Consider the following 22,320-nt stretch of genomic DNA (forward strand, 5'->3'; position numbering starts at 1 on the left):
AATTAGACGCAAATTAATTTTTAGCAGCGTAATTGTGGCCCGCTTCAAAGCAGCAACGCAAACAGCTGTAGCCGCGAATCAACCGGGCGGCACGAAAAGGCAGGATCAGTGATTATTACCACTATGTTTCTTTCCCATTTCATGGAGACACTCTCCTTTCATAACACGAATCAAACACACTTTGGAGCGAGTGTATGCAATCTGTGTGTGTGTGTGTGTGTGTGTGTGTGTGTGTGTGTGTGTGTGTGTGTGTGTGTGTGTGTGTGTGTGTGTGTGTGTTGACATTTGATGTCCTTGTTTTGGGTAATGGATTTGTCCCTGGCAAAGAGAGGGGCTGGGCTAGAGGCAGTCTTACGAGGCCCCTGGGTTAAGGAGGCTGCATTAGCCCACTGCTAACTGATTACTGATCAGACAGCTGGTGCGTATACACACACACGCACACACACTCACGCCTGCATGCATATGTACGTGTAAACAAACATGCACACGGCACTATTATTGTAATTAAATGCACCTAAAAGAAAAAAAACGCCTTAATGTACATGTTCAAAAACTAACAAAGGCCTCAGACACAAGCAAGAAATATTAGATATACATCAATGAATAAGCATCAGTGTTATTATACTGCCTCAGGTTCACACACACCACCAGGACTTGTTCTAGTGCACAGTATCCATCTACACACCGCTCACACTCACATCTTGGCCTCCTCTGTTGTCGGCCACCGTGTGCCAGGACACCGGTGCCATGAGTGTCCATGTGCAACGCTGGCAACACCTGGGTCCTCACAATAAAAATACAGCCATCACCAGAGGTCTTATTCACAGACCAGCGCGCCGTTACATCTCCACCACCGGAGCACACGGCACAATCTCCAAATTCAAACAGGATCCTGCTTCAGAATGAAATCGGCTTCAAATGTTGTTTCTGGCGGATGCATAACGCGTTGCTGTATAAAGACTAATGTTCTCACCAAAGCAGAAGTCACACAGTGTTTTGGCTGCAGGGTGGCTCCTATTACTGCACGCTGTGAACTACATTAAAGAGGCCGGACGGACAAAGCACTAAAGCCACAAATGGCTCGTGGAAGTGAGACACAAAAGAGAAGAATAGACTCGATAGTGTGTTAATGGACAATTTCAGTGTCGGTTTACACCCCTCGGGAGCAGCTATACTGTACCGCCACTGCTCACAGCGGGGCTCAAAGGCACAGCCCTCTCCTCAGCGCACAACCTACAACAACTGTAATAGTAGGAATAAAGACTGGATGGGATTTAAATTCGAAAGAGATTTAGATGAGTATGTGGTTGCTCAGCAGAAAGGAAAGGGTCAAATACTACAGCCGGCTGTTTGCCCATATATGTGTGTGAGTCTGCATATACAGAGCATATATAACATCACTACTGCATATTTCTGCCCATGAAATAAAGCATTGTTTCCTCTGTCTCCATCGTGATGGGAATACCATAATCCCAGATTAAAAAGAATGGGTTAGCAGACACAGCAAAACACAATGAGCCTTTGTGTTTGCGTGGACATATATGTGTGTGTGTGTGTTTGTGTGTGTGTGTAGCATTATTGTTTACTGTACAGCTTAAACACCTGCGGGAGGGACAGACATTTTCTCACCCGTGCTCTTTTGCAGCTCTTGATTCAGCACCAACGGCATCAATGACAACACTACAAAAGAAATGTAGAGTTTTTATTAAAATTCCATTAATCGTATCTTCATGATTCCTGCCATCGCATCGTACATGTGTTCTTAGTGGTACTGTAGTAGGTTTTTTCTTACTTGACAGGTCCATGCATGGGGTCTCCCGGGCCGTGTGCAGGGGCTAAGGTCTCCTCTGCTACGCTCATAGTTCTTGATCAGTCATGCGAGAGTATCCACGGGTCACGCAGCGGGCTGGAAAAAAAAAGCAGCTCGCAAGTTGCTCAGCGCGACAGATGTCCTCTGCAAGATTTCTCCATCTCTGACCCCCATCCACCCTCTCCACCTTCATCCATCCATCCATCCATCCATCCCTCCCGCCCGACACTCTGTGTTTCTAAGCTGAGAGGTGATCCTGTCCTGCTTAACCCAGTTCCCAAGACCTTGCTCTCATAATGTGTGTGGATATACTAATTCCAATGTGTTTGTAAGGATGTATTTGCATCACCTAAGTCAGTCATCATCAGTGTTATTCACCTCACCCGTCCGTCAGGCGTTATTATTAGGGGCCAAAGGTCACAGAGGTCTGATCAGGAACCTTTACAGTAACTGTGTTAATTTGCAGAGATAAAGATCAATCAGCCAGATGAAGTGAGGGAGTCTTTAATAAACAGAGGGAGGAAGCAGCAAAGGGAGGAGGGAATAAATAAAGAGAAATTAAACAGATGAACGGGATGGTGTCTTTAAATACCGCTCAGCCACCGCGCGGCCTCCCTCATCCTTTAATGTAATGAGAAGAGGCAGCATAAAAAGCTTGGCCCTAGGATGAAAAGGTGATGGCGGGTTTTCACTCTTGAGCGGTGAAAGCCTTATCCTAATGTAGATGAGATGTTAAATCTGACAGTGAAGGGTGAGGCGGTGCTTACAGTGTGTTCACCTCACTTCACCCACTGTATCAGGACGTCCTGATAAAGATGAGAAGAACAGGGAAGGATCCTGTCCGCTACGCTTTTACCTTTAACGTGTCTCGCCGTGTTTGCTCGTCTATCCTGGCACTGAAAATGAGGAGGAACCCCATTTGTTGGTCAAGCAGGTCATTAGCGAGTGACAGAGAAGAAAAAAAAATCTAAGCGTATCCGAGTGTGCGCGCGCATTTTCCCTGTAATAATAATCCCTATGAAATCCAGATTTCTCAATCCGGTAGCTCAAGCTGACACTTTAAATAAAATCATTCTAATCCCGCATGGTAAGAGAAATGAAAATGAGGAGATTAACATGAGTGGTGGGGGAACCCTCCCTCCCCCCGTCTCCCTCTCTCTCATCCTTGAACCCCTATCGCTTCCTCCACCGAGACTGTCCTCTTTCCCATCGTGCTTAGGTGTGTGTGTGTGTGTGAGTGTGTGTGTGTGTGTGTGTGTGTGTGTGTGTGTGTGTTCTACCATGGGAATACATTAATTGGACACTGGGAAGACCACTGATCCACTCATAATAGGAAACTATATATGGCTCGATCTGTCTTCCTAAACGAGCCACAGTCCCACTTCATTCAGTGACACAGACTCATGAATGAGCGGAGCAGATACAGTAGATACGTACAGAACCTCTAGACACTGATTATGAAGAAGCTACAGCAACAAGTTTCTTGTTAACCTTTGGTTCTATTAGACTGTTTTATATCCTCAGGCCTTTTCTTAAAGGTAATCAAGATATAATTCAGATTTGTTTTCACTCGTGTTTCATTCAAGTTAGAATAACTGCACCATCGAGTCGAAGCCCTGGAGAAGCAGAGTTCCATTCGGACAGTGAACGCGTCACAGTTTTTACTGCTTAATCCGGCGCTTGCTCTCATCCTTCCTGCTCCGCTCCCTCGTTATCTCTCCATCTCCAACAGCTTCCTCCGCTCCGTCGCTCTGTCACCTCACCTTCATCTCAGCTCTTCATTTCCCTGCATTTCCTCCTCCTCCTCACTTTTTTGTTAACCCGCTCCCACACACACTTTATCTCCATATGATTCATTTGCCCTCCCTCCATCTCTGTCCTCTCAGTCTCTCCCTCCATCCGCCCCCTCCATCCATCTCTTAAGCACATGTCTTTTTCCTTCTCTCCTCTACCAACCCCTTCCTTTTAAAGGATAATCTTCAGCTAAGTGGACAGCACTCTCTCTCTCTCCCACTCTTAAGTGACCATCCAGTAATCTCAGGATTCTCAGTTGAACCCTCACACAGATGGATCAGAAAGCCCAGAATGGAAGCGCTGAACTGGGTCAAGACAAGGCCAGTGCCTGGGTCCTCTGGGTGTGATGGGACCAGAATGAGTTGGAGAAAAGGCGAATGCCAGGCAAAGTTGGAGAGAGATCGCCACAGCAGATGGTCATCATCATCCTTTAGTCTTCCTATCTATCTGCCGTTCTCTCTCCCAAGGTTGAAGGAAAAAAAGAACAATCTGTTAAAGCTCAGACAAATGGACGGCGGATAATGGGATTTGTGTGTTTGTACAATCTGGACACACAAAAGATACATTAAAGGGGGAGGAAAGGTGCATTTATGTAGGCAGGGCCCAGTCAAAGGACGTGACACAGGACGCATATACTCCTGATTGTGCTGAATGCACAGGATTCACAGAGTCTCTTAACTGGAGAGAAAAGAAGCCCTTAGTCAGGTTACACATGTACACTTGCCTGTTTTTTTTCTTCTTCTGTCCTTTTCACGGGTCAGCGGGTGAATAAAGCTGCTGTCACTTTCCTCTGGGAGGCGTCGGTGACGGGCAGGCCGACCAGGATAAACTTCCGTACAGGAAGGGGAGATTCCTGCAAGGAAAAGGCCAAGAGGATCAGGAACAGCCCCGGGCATCACTTGTCCTCTGGCTTAACTAAAGACAAGTCAAAACAGCAGGCTGTGCGCTAATGTGGATGACTTTGCACTTATGCAAGAGGGAAGTGTGGCTCTGGACCAAGCAGTGACTGTGGGATGTTCACGGAATGATGAAGCACCGGAGCTCTGCTGTGGCCATGTTAGCAGCTCTGATGCTGTATGGTGTTAAAACGCTAATGTCTGGCAGTTGTTTCATGTTTAGACCATTTGAATGTGGTGACATTTCTACCTAAGCGTCTGCGTCCTCGTGTCAGGACATCTCATCATAACTCACCAAAGCTAGACCCAACTGAAAACTGATATGTCTCTCATCAGGTGAGGGCAAAGAGTTGATCTAACGTAAATATTTGCCTTCAACAGACATACCTCGTCTAAGTCAACTCTGCCGACAAGACTAAAATAATCAAATCCAGATTTCCTGAGCGCGTGTCTGAAGTACAGCAAACCAAATCTCAGGTCTCAAATAGTTAGTGATTTACACAGAAGAAACGACAGCTCAATTACAATGTTTGAAATGATTAAAAAGAAAAAACAAAACAATGTTCAGAACGTGAAAACACAAACTGCACCCCGACAGATGGACTTTACAGAACCAAAGAGGGGACTTTATTCTTAGAACAGTTATTCATGCAAATGGAACAAAAGACGCTGGGTCCTATAACGGGACGCCCCTCTGTCTTAGCTCTGGATCGGCTGTGGCACAGGAGCCAACGTGGCTCATTTATAGTCAGGTTAGTTCATGGTTGGGGCATGAAGCCACACACACACACACACACACACACACACACACACAGCCCTCAGGTGACAGAAAGAAGCTGCTCGCTGGGCGCGAGTGTGTGAGAGATCTTTTATTTTTATGACAATGATGCCACAAATAGGCACATGAGTCACTATTCTAGTCCTCTCACGGCTCCACTGTGACCTGTCACACAGTGGGAAGGGGTGCGATCTGGTGACACCTCTGTGCCCCAGAGCACAAGCAAAAACCTACAAGCCCCAAAAAGCATGTCTCTTCTTCAGCATTTGGCAAATGGCATTTCAAATTAAAACGCACGGTGGCCTTTTACTTGTAAATTAAATGCTGATGGAAGGAATCCCCCCGCGTTGCACGCCAAGCAACACACCTCTGAGTCGGGGTTTTTTTTCCACGTGTGTTTTATCTGGTTGTGTCTAAAATAAGAGCTTCAAGTAGAATGCCAAGAACCAACCGCTGCGCCGTTGTTTGCTTTGCTGCTCCCTCAGCAGCGGTAAAAATCAAAGGAAACAATCAGCAGATAACCTAACACTTCACGCATTCTTTATTCTTTGTTTGCTTTTATGTTTCTGTTGGGTGGTGGTGGGTTTAATGCTCTATTATGTGCCTGAACACTTGGCTCCTCTGACCGGGCGGTAAAATCATCTTCTTTTCATTCCAGAAACATTATACTTCCTCCAGAGGGGGTCATAGAGGAAAGGTGCACCTTCTCAGCCAAATCCAGCACACCCTGAGGTAAATGGAGCGGAGGGAGCCGATTGGCACACAGCACCTCAACCAAGTCGGCACACGACAGGATGAGGGTGTCGGCATCCTCCCGTTAAACGCTCGCTTCCTGCTGTTTTGCTGTTCTCTTTTTCTCCGTCTCCCCTTTTCTCCCTCTCTCATCACACTCTCCAGGCAGGAAGTCATTGGGATGGAAAAAAATTAGTAAATGAAAAGGGGTGGGGTGGGGGGGGGTCATTCTAAATGTGCAGAGCTCTGCCCAACCTGTGCCCGGCCACTGCTGCGACTCCCAAAGTTAGAGGGGGAGGAACAATGGCAGGGATGGAGTGAGAGATGAGCTAAAGGGAGGGAGGAGGGTGAAGAGTGTTGGGCACAGTATGTGTGTGTGTGTGGGGGGAGGGGGGGGTCTTCTCTGGGGTCGTGCTCGCAGGGCGTCGGGCAGCACGAGAGGCAGGATGTTATGGTTTATTCAGCCCAGGAGTGGGAGCGACGTGGACAAGGTGCGCCTTGCCCTCAGCACCAGCCTCGGTGTGATTTATAGCAGCGCTGGCAGACGCCTCTGTCCACGGGGAAGTCTTTGAAAAGACTGAGGGAGTGTGTGTGTGTATGGGGGGGGGCATAAAATTATATGCATGATACATATCTGACAATGCTTACAGACGTGTTCAAGAGAAGTTCACAGGCTGCAGTTTTAACCTGTGGTTGGAGGATGTTCGTGCGTGGCCCGACGGAGGATACATGCAGATTAATCACAGCCCCGCACGCACGCACGCACGCACGCACGCACGCACGCACGTGCACACACACACGCACGCACGCACGCACGCACGCACGCACGCACGCACGCACGCACACACACACACACACACACACACACACACACACACACACACACACACACACACACACACACACACACACACACACTACACTACACTACACTACACTACACTATAGGGTATAGGACAAACACAGCCCTGTAATTAGCATAGTGCTAAGAACAGTATCGGAGGTAAATAGGTACTGAGCAGTACTTAATACATAAAAAAGTATTAAAAGTATTTGTTTGTGATTTATTGATTTATGTAAAATCAGATATCAGATAAGCAGAACATTACTGGTCTCATTCCATGCGTGTTGGTCTGTATCTCTGTGTGTTTAGAGGCCTATTAAAATGGTGTTAGCCTCCCCCTGAACTCCCCCCCCCCAGGGCAGCCGACTCTCCTGCGGTGTGAAGGGTCAGCGAGAGGTCGGGCGAGGTCGCCAGCGAAAGGCCAGTCTGGTCAGGAGGGCCTGCTGCTGGGCGCTGGGCCAACACATCCAGGCCAGAGGTCAAAGGTCGCAGAGATAGGGGGGAAAAAGACAAGAGGGTGCCAACAGGTACAAGACGCGAGTGCCCGCCGCCGCTGTAATAGGAGAGGAGTGGGTCGCAGAGAGCTAAAGATATAAGTGGAGGCTCATAGTACAGTATGTGTATGTGTGGTGCTGCTACTGTACGTGTCACTTCATCCTCTATATAGCTGGTAACTGATCACTAATTGCTCCTAACAGCCAGTCAGCTGGAGAAAGCTGTGTGTGAAAGAGCGTGTGTCTGTTAACCAGCCATATAGTGGTAGAAGCTATTAAAGCCTCATTAACCTGCGTTTTATTTGAAGCACCCTGCCCGTCCATCACAACCCTAATGTATTTTCCGTGAGGGTTTTCCCTTCTGATTTAATTTAGCCACTCTTTGATTTTACGACTCGCCTCTGTTATTGTAGGATATCTTCTCCTTTCCTTGTAATTTTATTTTATGACATGGACTGAGTCGAGTACAATACGCCCCCCGGGGAGGACCACTTACCTCCACGCCAGCAAATATAATTACCGCTGATCAGAGGAGCGAAAACAGACCGCCGCTTATCTGCCACAGCCCGTGCGCTTTTTTCAGCGGTCGCCTATAGTTGCAGCAGTGGAGTATAACAGCTGCTGGAAAAATAAAAGCGCAGATTTGATTATGCGATATTTTACTGAAAAATGTGCAAATTCAGAATCGCGTTTATAGGCATTGAATCGTCATCATAATAGTGTAGACATTAAATAAATCGACAAAAGTTACTATTAATTTCGGCATCAGTTTTTATAAAAGTTCATCCACGAAGTAATGTAATAAACGCATGCGCAGAGCAGGCGGACGGTGGCGCGCGCGCACGCTTAGCAGACAGCGTTTATGAAACGTGTAGTTAAAACGTTGTGAAGGGGATTTGAGGGGGGGTTAACGTCGACTTGGACTTCGTGATCCAGATGTGACCGTGGCCTCGCAGCGAATCAGCGCCAGAAGTAAACAGCTGAAGTCCTTTCGTGTTTACCAAGTAAAGTCCTCTGCTGCGCGGTGACAGGTGAGAGTTCACGGGAGCAAAGTTGGTCCCCTCCCGATGGAGCCGTGAGCCTGAGTGCGCATCCCCCAAGAAATGGTGTGTGTCAGGCAGAGGGGGAGATAAACAGAGAGAGTTGCTGAAGGGGCTCGTTGACTTTGAGCGCATAAGCCCTTATTTCATGGTGCCATTGTTTGTTTTAAGGACGTCAGGCTTAATACAGTTCCAGGCGATTTCCCAGCATGTACGTCCGCCTAAGCACCTCCAAGGCGCTGTGTGTGTGTGTGTGTGTGTGTGTGTGTGTGTGTGTGTGTGTGTGTGTGTGTGTGTGTGTGTGTGTGTGTGTGTGTGTGTGTGTGTGTGTGTGTGTGTGTGTGTGTGCCCTTCATTCCTGTTGACTTAGCCTAAACTCCTGTCACAGGAAGTGATTTTTATTTTCAAGGTTGTTCCTGAGACGAATTAACGCGGAGTCTGTCGCGCTGTGTTCTGCACAACAAACGTCCGCGCGCAGCTGATTTCGAGGATTTCACGTATATAGGATTATTTCATTTACTTAGTGCTGTTGTGTACGTGGTTATAATGAGCGTGACAGCAGCCATATTCCCATCAGCCTTAACAAGCAGCATTCTTTTAATTGCCTATTACATGCACGCAGAGCAGAGAAGGTCCCTTATAGAACAAACACGCAACTGAACGTTTTAAACTTGAAATACAACGAAAGGTGATGGACAGATGTATTTTTCATCGATGTGTCTGGCAGTCGTGGGACGCTCGTGAGGAAAATGCCCTAGTCTGTGTGCATGTGAATTCTTATAAGAGAGTGAGAGACGTTTCCATGCCCTCTGTATTATTACCGGCTATTTATCCTGTCATTAGGCTGCTCTGTGCGTTGTTTGTGCGCATTGGGAGTGTTTGCCGGACATTTGTTTCCTCGGCAGTATCCATTCATGCAAATATTGAGAGTGTGTGTTTATAGTATGCTCCTGTGTCATTGAATGGCATTAATAAAACAGGCCACAGTGGATGACCAACTTCTCTCTCGCTCTCTCTCCCCCTCTCTCTCTCACGCACATACACTCGCTTCCATAATCATCACTACTTGTAGCCTAGAAAGAGGGATGTGGGTCATGGGGGGGCGGCTATTGCAGCCCTGGCAGCCAATCACTAATATCACTAATAATAACATCTATGTAAATACTTGTTGTTGTAATGCAACACTTAGGCCCAATAGATGCTTCTTATATCATATTCAGGTCATATTCAGACTCCCCGTTTCGATAATGCGCCGTTTCCTGCAGAATCCTCACCCTTGTGGATGCTGGAAGCTGAACAAGTCCCGGACACGAGGCCCAGTAAGAACTTAGAGGCTACAAGAGACGCCTACTCACTTATTACACTCGGGCTGATCCTGTATCCTCCTCTCTTCGAGCCGGTCTCCTAAACCTTTTTATTCGGGAACCCGGAGACCTCTCCGGAACAAAACAGCTTTTAGCGCTATCTCCCTCTCCCTGCTTGTGTTTTCGCAAATAGCTCTCCTCTCTAATTTATCTCAAAAACTATGTCTGTGAAAAGAAACGAAGCTGTTGCAGGAGCTCATCAAGTCATTATCTGATTAAGGCCATTTTTATAATCACTGTTGGTCAAGAGACGGAGCCTTCTGTCGAATAATAATTATTATTTCGATGATAATTCAATGAAGTGAAATTCAGTAAAAAATTAAGTTTGACTCTTAAAACGTGACAAAAAACAACCTTCTTTACGCAGTAATAATAAGGATAATAAGAATAATGAGAATAATAAGAAGAGAAACGCTGCTGATCCGTCGTTAATCTAAAAATTAATACACAGAAAAAATAGGCCACTGGCACGTCTCCACTCCGGCATACCGTCACCACGTGCGCACACTTATTAGCGCTAAATTGCGGCCAGAATGTGATAAAAACGTACCTTTACAACACCTCTGGGAGAAATACTGTTATCACTGCCTGCCTTCTTCTGCATTTGGGCCCAACTCTAATAAATATGTCAATAAGTTCAGCCATCAGTGCGCGCTGCCAGCGCGCATTATCAGTCTTGGGCATCGAGGTGCGTCGCACTGGACCCACATAGGGGGGCAGAGTGAGTTTGCAATAAATACACGCGTTGATCCACCTGGAATGGGCCGCGATAAGAGCAGCCAGTGTTAAGCAGCATGTTTCCTCTACACCTCATCCGAGTCTTCCTTTTCCAAACACGCGCTTCTTTAATGTCCCGGCCTGTTTTTCCAGCCTGTGTGCGCACCGACGGGGACCCAGGGGAGCCGAGGCCAAATCAGCCACAGGCCAGTGAGGGGAGCGGGGGACCGGGACACCTGCTTTGGAAAAGACACTCCAGACACCAAACTTTGCTGACTTCGTTGCAATTCGTTCGCGCTAAAAAACACTTGCTTGCGACATGGAAAAGAGACGCGCCTTTTCCTTTCTGGCACCTAACAGGGGGGAATATGGAAAATAAGATTTCTCGTTAAGTACTTTGGGATCCTGTTTGCGCACGGCATAAAAAAAGTAGATTTTACGCACAACGATGGGAGCCAAAGATAAAACGGGCATCAATAGGTTTACACAAATAACTCACGTAATAATAATAATGATGATAATTATAATATAATTATTATAATAATAATATGTACATTTAAATCGTCCTGTATGTGTTTAATCACAGACGTAATGTTCGTCTTTTGCAGCAATTTACGATGGAAATATAGACGTTTATACAAAATATTGTTGTACTTAATAACAACTGAAAATAGAATGTCTGCAAACATACATTTTTTGTATCACAAAAAAAATGTTTTTCAATAATATCGCTGAACTATTGGTGTGTATGCAGCCGAGTTACAAAGCTAAACGCTGAAATATTTGCAGAGCGCAAAAAATTGCTGTATCAAGTATCCAATTTGTCAGTCGGATTAGTTCGAGCAGCCGTCATCATTTCATAAATCAAATGCGTCAAACAGGTTTTTCTGCGGAAAGGATCAGATGTCAGTGTCCGCACGGTTCAGCATTACAGGTGGGGAAGTTTTCAAAAGTGCGAAAAATCTACTTACTAATAAAAACGTCTCACGTTTTGCAAACTTGGATTTGTGTGTTTTACTGAATAATCATCCGCGTTGACAGAGCAGCCTTTACGCACGGGGACGTGTCAGTGGCAGCGGGCGGCGGATGCAGTGGCAGACGTCTCGTGGCGATATTCGGCTCTTAACGGGGCATTTCACAAACACACGTTCAGCTCTTCTCGGGCATTGGCGTCTGTGGATAATCTAAATTCCAAAGCAAATCTGAGCGCTTCTTTGCTTGTTCATAAATCAGACTATGCTGCAACCAGTCGCAAAACCCTGCGCGTAAATCATCTCCACATGCCACTTTGAACCTCCAATACCCAAGTGATCCTCTCTATTCTCTTTGCGACAGCGCCGTCTAAATATGGGGGGGAATGCAAATGCTGTTAAAAATACAAAAACGCTCCAAGCGGTGAAATGAGAAAAAAAGTTATTAATGATTAAGAATAACTGATATTAAAGGATGTTAACGTTTTTAATAGACTTATAAACAACATCGAAACGTGTAGTTTCCTACAAGACAGTTAATTTGTAAATTCACAGCCACATGGAGAACTGGAAGATGTGCCGAGACATTTGCATTAAAACGGTACAAAACTGCCAGCCTTAACAATTCATTTAACGTTGCTTTCAGCCTAAAATCGTCATTTGCATATTTTTCTTATATGTATTAAATTAATCTACCGCAGGGGCAGATAACTATTGTTAACATTGAATTGCTGAATTATTACTTCTAAATCATTGTGCTTAAGGTTTAATACAGCATAGGCTCAAACATCGGTTTATTAAAAGTTTTATGCCCGTAATTAGACGTAGGCTATGTGTTTTAGGTGGTGTAATGTCAAAGTGCGTAACGACTCTTACTCGCACAGTCGGTGATTTTGCGAAGAAAGACATTAGTTAGAGTGGTATTTCCTTTTTTCCTCTCTCTCTCTTTAGTTGCAAGCTCAAGTCCCATTCTCTAGTCAAGTTCAGCTCGTTGTTCTCCGGACCGGGCGGACGCTTCTTATTGGTAGGCTGCGACGGTTACATCACGCCGCTCGTGACGCGCACGTCTTCCTGTTTCCTTCAGCCGCGTCTTAAAGTGAATCTTAGTGGCGGAGGAGCGCTCCAGCATCCAGTCCTCTGCATCCAGTGCGCCTCGGAGACTCACACGCGCACAGTCTCTCTCTCTCTCTCTCTTTCTCTAGCACTCTTTCTATGTCTCTCACTCTTGTAGTCGCAGCAGAGGATAGAGGGAGAGACCGACGCACAAGAGCGCCTTTCATCTTCTATATTTTCCCTGTTTTGTTCCTTTCGCTCGCGCCGCTGACTTTATTCCAACTCTTCCGCCTCTGAGAAACTGTTAGATCCCAGCATCCAGCGACCCGTCGTGCTCGGCGTCTATTCTCTCGTTTTTCGCCGTAGGAGTTCAGGTTGTCCCCCTCTTCATCTAAAGGGTAAGTAACCTTGTCCTCGGATACCTCCCCTCTCTTGTTCTCGTTCTGCCTCGCCTGCGCACGGTGGGCGGAAAAAAATAAGCAAATCAAACATAATTATCTGGAAATTTATTCCGGCGTTTAACAGCTAATCACATCTATACGACATTATTTGCTGTGTTTCGTTCCCCTCATCTTGATAAGTGCTAAGAGTTGCGCGAGCAGCCCGTATTTTTTGCGAGGATGGTTTGCGGACGGTAGCCCAACCTTCCCTTCCCCATCAAAGCGGAGACCGAGTTGATTTGCAACTTTGCGAAGTAAGTTTATGGAGTGTGTTGAAACGTGATTTATTACAAGTTGATTTTATGCGAAAACTTGTGTTTGGCTTTCTCGCGCGTGCGCGATCAAAAACGCGAACAAGCTGTTACTTCTTTGTTTGGGGCGAAATCTCATTTGAAAACACGTTTTGAGCGTTTCTTTGTATAAAATGTTTGGACAGTCTCAGTCGTATGTTCGGCCTTTATTGGTTTAATTTCTGTCACTAATGTTTTTATGGTTTAGTGTCACCAGATGTGCAAATAAACTGTCACTTCTCGCCGAGGCTGCTGCCCGAAAAAGCAAATACAGTTTGACTTGTAAACTCGGGAAAGTTAGAATGGCTTTATTATAATAATCTGCTCTAAGTGTGAAATTTGAACATTACTCCTTAAACTGAACTCATTGTTATAATGACTCTAAGAGGTTCTTGTGTTCGGTTTAGAGTTTAAAATAAATGTTTTCTGTTGAAGATAATGGTTAAAGTGATGAGGTGTATACGTTGGACTCATGACCTATAGCTCGGTGTTTATGTGTCCAGTTCATGGTTGCATTGTTGAGAGTTTTTTTCAGAAGCGAGAGAGAGAGTGCGCATGGGCAATGAGAGACAGGTGCGCCGTCGGAAAAGACAGGTGCTGGTGACTATTTCAAGCTCACTGCTAAGATCCTGAGGCGATCAAGTCCAGTTTTGTTTTCTTAGGGATGTATCACCTCTTGTCTTAACTGGTGGAGCCGGATGCCAAGACTTGGTCTGAAGCCATTCATCACAGGCTGTTCATACAGAAAACTGGTGCTACTTCAGTATAAGGCAGTTTGAAGGGGAGCACTTAATCCAACAAGGTCCTTCAAGCTAAATTATGAGTTTCAGATTTTTCTAATCTAAAAGTGTTAATTTACAAAATGTTTTTCAGACTGGAAATGTGTCAGTGACAGTCGTTTCAAACAAAGCCAAAAGCAAAGTTGTGTGTGTGTGTGTGTGTGTGTGTGTGTGTGTGTGCGCACGCCTGTCAAGCTCAGGGACAAGAAATACACAGTGATAATGTAAAGATAAAAGACTTAAATACGTTTAGCTTAATTAGAAGAAAATAACTAGATAAAAGACAGAAATGGTGAAATCGGAAAAAATTTCCCTGCCAGTCAAATAGAGATGACCTGTGTAGTAAAATATAAAATCTAAATTAAACGTAAATCTGAAACAGTCTTGTGTTGTTGTTTTTTTTGGGCTCAAATTAAAAATTGTATAGCTATGACAAATCTGTGTAAAAGTCAGCATGGATCAAAGCAACGTTTGAGTTTGTTCGCAAACAGTAAAATTTACGTCCTATTTGCTTTATTTTATATTCCACTGAACCTCTGAGTGAACAAGGGCTGGTGTTTATCGCCAAGGAATAAAAAGATATCCGTTACAGGAGCTGTAAAACACTGTCAAGTTAAATAGAGTAACTTCAATATTCTTACATTTTTGAAGAAAATGGTTCACAGACACTTGTGTCCGATAATATCGCCGGACCTGGGACCGGTTACATGTGATATGGCTCTGACTACGACACTGCCACCGCTGCTTACATAGCATTATTGATGCTGGTCTGTACTGACAAAACGTTTTGCTTTCAGAGGGGCATTAGGGTCTTTGTAAGAGCACTTTAAGTTGCTCCTTGCCAGAGTTGACCTTTGTGACCTATTCATTTGAGCAGAATTAACTGCCCTTGCCAGATGAAAAGACAAACAAAAAAACACAGAAGTGAGCTCATGCTGGCACCAAAATCAATAGGCCTATTTTGTGTTTCTTTTATGTGTCACTCCCGCTATTGCTTAAGATACGATGGCCATATTGATTAAGAATCGCATTTTAAAATCACGCAGTGTGTGAATGCGTTATATCTTTTGTTGCACTGACGAAACTATAGTTTATGTAGTCAATATAATTTTATGAAGTATCCACAATGACAGGCTGTCATTTCTAGACCATTTTTCCAAAAATAATCTTAAACCCATTTCTTTTTTATTTTATGAACTAATAGCTCCTGTGTTGGCTCAAAGCACATAAACAAGGAAATGGGGACAAGTACTTAAGTAATTATCATAATTTTATGCAGCTTTGTGTTCCGTGGGAACTGGTTCAGTGTTGTGCGCCGTGTATCAGGGGACAGGATAAAATGTAGGACTTTGCCCTGGAATGTTGAGCCAAGGCCTAATTCTGACCCCATCATGCTCGTTCCCTTTACCCGTCTGTCATTTGTCCTTACTGCCTAAATGTAATCATGGAAGTCCCTGTCCTTGTAGGAACATGTTACAAGAAGCTGCCAGTCACTTGGGACAGAACTTTATAGTTTATGTCCATAATGTCAGCTAATGTACAAAGCTTCGGTATAAAGACTCTCAGGCCTTTTTGAAATTGTAGATTTAGTTTTAAAATCCACTGCAACTCTAGCTGAGTGGATTAGATGCTGTCATTATTTTTTACTTTTTAGATTTGGTGTGTGATTCATATGTGAATTTGTGCCCACAGGTAAACAGAGGCTTTGATCCTAGAGGACCGGGTTTGTGGGATATGGCCCAATAGCAGCAGCCCGTGATGCCGGACCATGACAGCGACTCCCTCCTGAACAGACAGACCAAGCGAAGACGTGTGGACATTGGTGTTAAGAGGACAGTGGGAAGCACAGCCTCCTCCACAGCAGCAGCCACAACAGCAACCACTGACAACATTGCCCGCGCCAAAGCAGCCATTTTCAGTGCCATGAACTCTCTGAGCTCTCACTCTCACCACGGATCAGACACAGACTCCATGGAGTGCTCTGTAGTGCAGCCACATGGTGGGCCTGGCGTTGTATCAGCCAGTGATAGTGAGTCCAAATCCAATGTACTCCGAAAGCTGCTGAAGAGGGCCAACTCATACGAGGACGCCATGATGCCCTTTCCCGGCACCACTATTATCTCTCAGCTTCTCAAGAATAATATGGCAAAAAATGGAGGAGGACCTGAGAGGGGAGAAAGAGGGGACAGGGGTGAGAGAGGAGAGTCAGGCTTCCCTGGATCAGGGCTCTCCAATGCAAGTTCAGACGCTCCCCAGGAAGACGCCTGCAGCAACTCCTCCCAGGACAGCACCCCCCAAGAATGCTTGTCGCCATTTGGCCGTCCGCCTGGCCTGGCCACCTTTGACATCGAACGTCTCAATGATGAACACCTGCGTGCCAAGCGAGCCCGCGTAGAGAACATTATACGGGGCATGAGCCACTCACCCAGTGTGGTGGTGCCTGCTGCTTCCCGTCATGAGCGCGACCACGAGATGGATGGAGACCGGGAGATGGAGCTGGACTGCCCACCCCCTCAGGCTCAGCAGCAGGCCCCCAGCTCTCCGCGGGGCGGCGAGGTGTGCGGCAGCAGCGGCAACAGCCGAGAGAACAAGCGCAAGCAGCGTCTGCCCCAGCAGCAGCAGCAGAGCTTCACCCAGCTGGTGTGCCAGAGGAAGGAGCAAAAGCAGGAGGAGCGGCGGCAACTGAAGCTGCAGCTGGAGGACATGCAGAAACAGCTGCGCCAGCTGCAGGAGAAGTTCTTTCAGATCTACGACTCAACCGATGACTCAGAACACAACGACCTCCACAATGAACTCCACAACGACATAGGAAACATGTCCGAGGACAGCCCAGTCAGGTCTGACGCTGGCGCCGACGACCGGGGTGGAGATGACTTGCGTTCAGACAATGAGATGTCTGACCTGGACCCAGGACATTTCCTGGACAGGGCGCGTGCACTACTTCAGGAGCAGGCCCTGCTGGCTGACAGAGACAAGCCTAGGAGAGAGGGGCTTGGCCGCAGTAAAGGACAAGGGGGTCCAGCCTCCTCAATGCATGCCGAGGGCAAACAGCTGGCGGAAACACTAAAGCAGGAACTCAATTCAGCCATGACACAAGTAGTGGACACAGTGGTTAAGGTGTTTGCCAAGCCTCCACGCCCCACTCCCCAGCAGGCCTTCCCCCCACTTTCCTTGCCTCCTGAAAGATTTCCCACTGCTGTCAATGGAGACAACCCTAACTTCCACACTGCCAACCAGCGGCTGCAGTGCTTTGGGGACGTCATCATTCCCAATCCACTAGATTCCTTTGCCAGCATGCCCGGGATGCCAGGTGCCACCAATGACCAAACCGAGGCGCTGCCCTTAGTCGTGAGGAAGACTCCTGGTGAGCACCACCACCAGTCCTCAGCTGTGGGCGCCCATGGTGGTCACCACCATCCTGCCCTCCACCCCTCTTCACTCTCTGCTACCATGGGCTTCAGCCCCCCATCCTTTAGACATCCATTCCCTTTGCCTCTCATGGGCTACCCTTTCCAGAGTCCCCTTGGTGCACCTACAGGTGCCTACACGGGCAAGGACCGTTCCTCACCCGACTCCATGGACCTGTCCCGAGAAACCACCAGCCTGAGGACCAAGATGGGATCAGGTCACCACCTGGGGCACCACCATCGCTCTTGTTCACCAGCCCATCCTGGCAGCACGGCCGAGGGACTCTCCCTGTCGCTCATCAAGTCTGAGTGCAGTGATCTCCAGGACATGGCCGACATCTCCCCCTACTCAGGCAGCAATGTATCCTTTCAGACAACCTCAGAGGTATTTGTGTTTTAAGGAGACTAAAAAGCAATAATAAATTCATGTGTAACCCTAGATTTTCCAGTTCAGACCCACTCATGCCTCAAGGATTTCAGGTGGAAAACCCCAGAAGAGACAGGTGTAGAACATCTGAATCTCAACCACAAAGAGTTAAAAATCAAATCTTTTTGAACCTGTTTGAATCTAGCCTAAGAAACTGAGAAATTGTTGATGAATCACTTTTCCTCCCACTGCTGTTCTTTTCTCCATTGTACTGGATTGTTGCATTTATTTTTATACTCATACCCCTTCCTTCTCTCAGCACGGTAAAGCCTTTTCTTCCATCTTCGAATCCTAAGTGCTTTAAAAGCTTTCTTGTCACATATCACTTACTCAGGGCGATTAGGTGCCTGCGACATTTACTGCCCCAATTCCTTTTGCAAAAAATGTCTTGGAAAAAAAAACAAGACGCAGGATAGGATCCCGAAACTTGGCTCACAATGGTGTTGTATAGCCGCCCTTATAGTTTAACCCCAGCGTGCCCCAATCATGCCCTGTGGATAAAGAGGCTATCCCCTGTGGGAGGCTCAAATTGAATCCCCTGGAGAGTCAGGACTAATAGCTTAAAGAGATACAGTCAGTGCGTTCACTGTTTCCTGTGTATCTCCTTATTCCGCGCCTTTACAAAAGTTTGATTCCTGTCTAACTGTTTGTCCTTACAAAGCCTTGCCTTAAAGTCATTAGCAATTATTGCGTACTTAAAATATTTAATATGTAATGTAAGAATGTATATTCTACAGTTTACATGCAGTAGTTTCACTACTGAGTGCACCTGACTGCCTTGGCTTTTTCATCCGTGTCTTTCCTGTGCGTGCATGTCACAAAAGGTTCGCCTGAGGACTCGGCAAAGATGTATATTTATGATTGCTTGTGTTTTCTCTTGTGTTCCTCTTATCATCCATCGCTGTTGTAAAAAGCCCACAATCATTGTCGTTTCTTTTCTCTTTTTTTCATTTCATAAAGATCTGTCAACAGCCCGGGGGGCCCTTCGGCTGTTGCTTGGCAGCCAAATACTTCTTTTTTTGTTTTCCCTCCCTGCAAACCCCCCCTCCTCCCTGTCTTTTCTTTGAAGCGGACGTTAACAGGTGTTTGCAGCGAGCTGTTTATCTTTCATTACCTCGCCTTGTCTTGTCTTCTGACCCAAGGGTGAACGCTTTCCAGAGATCCATAATCCTTTGCTTCTACTGGTTCCCGATGGAGGGATGAAAAGAGAAAAGGGAGAGAGAGACGTACAGAGACTGAGAGAAAGTAAAAAAAACAATCAAACAATAACCACATATGCCAGATGCTGTGGCTTTCATTGTAGCATTTAGAAATTTAGGGCATTAGCAGATGTACTCTCCACAATGGAAAGAATAGACTAAATACCACGTGTATTACGTGTATATTTGTTTTTTTGTTTCATCTTTTTGACAAGCAGATATTCCACAGGTTCTTTTCTACTCTTTGTGTTTGTAGCAAGTTCTAGAATTTTGGATATTTCCCTTTTTTTTTTCGAGGCTTGAGGAAGTCAGGCGCAGCTTGTCAGATATTCTCCGCGGTGTGTTCAAGTTCCCCGGCTCTCGGCAGCATCGTGGAGCAGATGGCTGTTATCATTTTTCCCATTTGTTCCCGGTCCGACTCCAAATTTTCTTGTCCCTACACCTGGAATTAGGAAGTGGAGCAGCCATTTTCCTCTCATGACTTTGGGCTTTGGGGAAGCGCTGCGAGAATGATGATGTCTTGTCAGATGTGGCGGGCGAACGGTGGGCCAGCTGGTATGAGTGCACCATCATGACAAAATAATAGCCTTACACGTCACCCCTAAGTCCAATCACAATTACATTTGCAAGCTGTGAGTGAATTGGAGATGAAAATGCCTCATCAGGAGATATGAAGCTTCTTAATTGTTGTCTGAAGAGAGTCGATATTGCGTTTATGGCAGGGGAGTAAAAACCTTGATGTCTCCGCTTGAAATAATTTTTAATTATACTGATAAGAGGAAAGTAATGGTAATCCTGAAAAAAGCAAAAACAAATTAATCTAAGTGTAAGTGCACAGCTTTCATAGCAAACAAATCCCACCTTGCCCTACTGAAAAAGAGCTCCCTTTTCCTCTGTCTCTCGCTCCCTCTCTGTCTGAGGATCCATTGTATCCCCTCCACTTGGAGCAGATGGTGTGGTATGGAGAGTGAAGTGCTGCTCTTTTGGCCAGGCCTGACAGAGTAACACCAGTCTGCCAGGGTTTCCCCCACAAGACCCTCACTGCGTATACAACCAACTCTCTCTCTCTCTCTCTCTCTCTCTCTCTCTCCCTCGCTGAAGCAGACAAAGTAGACAGGGTCTTTAAGGAGCCAGCCCAGCATGGTTCAACATTTGCTGGCTTTGCTTTGTAACCCTGAGGCCAAGGGCAATCCAATCTAGCAGCTGATGCCTTCTTCCAACTCCATAGTTACGGCTACATCTGGACACTTGACTGATTTTAAAGATCACAGCCACCCCAGTAGATAATACATATCAAGCAAAGTACTTTTGCCCACCCACGTGTGAATAATCTTCATGGCAACTTTAGGCTGTATCTTCAGTTTAATTTAAAGCCAGTCTTGTTGAAACAGCCTGAGGTTCTACCATTCAGCCTGCCCCCATCCCTTGTTCCCTTTTCAATGTCTTATCCTCCAGATTGATATTATCAGATGCATTATACGGCTGTTAATTCACCATGGAAATGGCTTGAGCCGTTCAGTGGCGCAGATGTGCTTCAGTCCCCCCAATCACTGGCAGAGTCCAAAGCCTCAGAGCCCCTCTTCTCCTTCTCCTCCTCCTTCTTTTGCTTCTCCAAGGCTTTGGCAGTGGCAGAGAGGCTGGGGGTGGAGCAGGGGGAGGAGGAGGGGAATGTAATTGAAGGTTGGAACCATAGTATCCCTCAAGGTGCCCCCCAACAGCCCATCTCCATCCTCTCCGCTGCTCAATCCAGGCGATCCATTAGGAAGACAAGGCCTCTGACATGTATTTGAATGTGGCCTATGCGAGCGTGAGAAGTTTTTTTTTTTTTTTTTTTTTTAAATGTCGTTCAGGCCGGTGTCGCCTAGATCTCATTTTATCACTGATAAGAAGCCAACATCACACAGTCAGATTCAGGCTTGGCAAGTGCTGTCGCCAAGCCATTAGGCCTTCTTGCCTGTCACTGGCGTTAACTGCTGTCTTTGTCTGTGATATGCAAATGTCTCCTTTTTTCTTCTTCCTTTTTTTGGGTGGAGGTTAGTGCAGGGTGTAGGCAAAGGCGTTTGCTTGTTTTGACTGTGAAATGAGCCTCCTTATGTAAAAGAATCGGCTGGAGTGCTGGCCAGTGTTTTATTTACCGTGACGCTCTCACACCTGATATGCATGATGCTAATTGCAAGCAAATGGCTTTGTTTTGGTGCACCGTCTTCGAGCGCCCCTCCACCAGCAGCCCTGCATTCGTGCCTGAAATGAAATTTGGTTACAATCGCCATATATTGTATTTGTAATAATATCAGCGCCAGCATTTGCCTCGTGCTCCTTCAAGTTGGTTTTTTACTCCAAACTGTTTTTAATTTCCTTAATAGCAACAATTTTCAGATCCAAGAGGGTCTCTCTCCCAATCATCTGAAAAAGGCCAAACTCATGTTTTTCTACACGCGCTACCCAAGCTCCAACATGCTCAAGATGTTCTTCTCCGATGTGAAGGTGAGTCCAAACATCATTCCATTTACTTTGAAAACTTATTTACTACTAAAAATTGTGATAGGCCTACTGTCCAAATCATTTACAACCTTAAGGTTGAAAATATTGTGACTCTACTTTGCTATTTTCAAAATGACACGTAGCCAAATCTTCTTAATTTCTCTGTAATTACACCTGCTTTAAAAGGGGAAGTTGGAATTAATTGTGATGCGCCAGCTTCAGTTGCCGCGAACAATGTGCGCTTGTCTGTCTTGAAACGAGGCCCTTTCCCCTCACTCAGTTATGGTTTTATGCAAAAGATGAAAGAAGAGGAAGTTGAATGGGTTTACATGAGGGAGCTGGAGAGCCGATGAGTATTCTAAAGATAAAGACCGGGATGAGTAATGGAAGGGTGGAGAGGGCACCGAGGAGGATGGAGCCTAGAGACGGAGGAGTGGTTATCTGAGCAGGTGTAGGGAGGATGGTTTGACGGAGGGAGGGGAGAGGCGAAAGAGGCGGTTTAGGGAACATGGCAAGGATGAGCGTCGGCTCCACTGGGAGTTTAATGAAGGAAATTTGGAAAACAAAGCACAATATATAAGCTGCAGAAAAAAACAAGAACAACAACACAATGGCCGTTGTAGCGCGCACAGCCAAGTTTGTTCGTGTTGTTGTTTTGTTTTGTGTGCGCGCCCCTCTCGGACCATACGGAGGGGTAAACACTGTGACAGATCCAGGCCATCTTATTCAAATCACAAGATAAAGGTTCCCTATTTTCCCAGCTGCCCCCACTTGGATGCCATCGCCATCGACTATGACTCACAT

General features: G+C 46.1%; 1 protein-coding gene and 2 long non-coding RNA genes across 5 annotated transcripts in view; 1 reads left to right on the forward strand and 2 right to left on the reverse strand.

Annotated features, from left to right (window-relative positions):
* The window catches only part of LOC114850157 (uncharacterized), a 28,249-nt gene extending 26,338 nt beyond the window's left edge, over positions 1-1,911 (reverse strand). The window contains exons 1-2 of the long non-coding RNA XR_003784773.3: positions 1,793-1,911; positions 1,630-1,680 (exon numbers count right to left, since the gene is read on the reverse strand). This is a non-coding gene — a long non-coding RNA (uncharacterized LOC114850157). The remainder of the gene's footprint in view (positions 1-1,629; positions 1,681-1,792) is intronic.
* A 2,415-nt stretch (positions 1,912-4,326) lies between these two features.
* LOC114850156 (uncharacterized) overlaps positions 4,327-22,320 on the reverse strand; it is a 51,108-nt gene continuing 33,114 nt past the window's right edge. Inside the window, exons 3-4 of the long non-coding RNA XR_003784772.2 lie at positions 18,951-19,017; positions 4,327-4,457 (exon numbers count right to left, since the gene is read on the reverse strand). This is a non-coding gene — a long non-coding RNA (uncharacterized LOC114850156). The remainder of the gene's footprint in view (positions 4,458-18,950; positions 19,018-22,320) is intronic.
* Positions 8,242-22,320, forward strand: part of prox1a (prospero homeobox 1a) — a 33,046-nt gene continuing 18,967 nt past the window's right edge. The window contains exons 1-3 of one of the 3 annotated variants that reach the window (XM_041069405.2): positions 8,242-8,379; positions 15,695-17,770; positions 21,412-21,519. In XM_041069405.2, the coding sequence (XP_040925339.1) occupies positions 15,761-17,770; positions 21,412-21,519 (2,118 nt within the window). In that variant the 5' untranslated portion in view covers positions 8,242-8,379; positions 15,695-15,760. Of the gene's footprint in view, positions 8,380-11,045; positions 13,188-15,694; positions 17,771-21,411; positions 21,520-22,320 lie in introns of those variants that run through there. The other 2 variants (XM_029142151.3, XM_029142150.3) reach the window with 2 other exon arrangements.

The sequence above is a fragment of the Betta splendens genome, chromosome 24 (assembly GCF_900634795.4).
Source record: "Betta splendens chromosome 24, fBetSpl5.4, whole genome shotgun sequence".
NCBI lineage: Eukaryota > Metazoa > Chordata > Actinopteri > Anabantiformes > Osphronemidae > Betta > Betta splendens.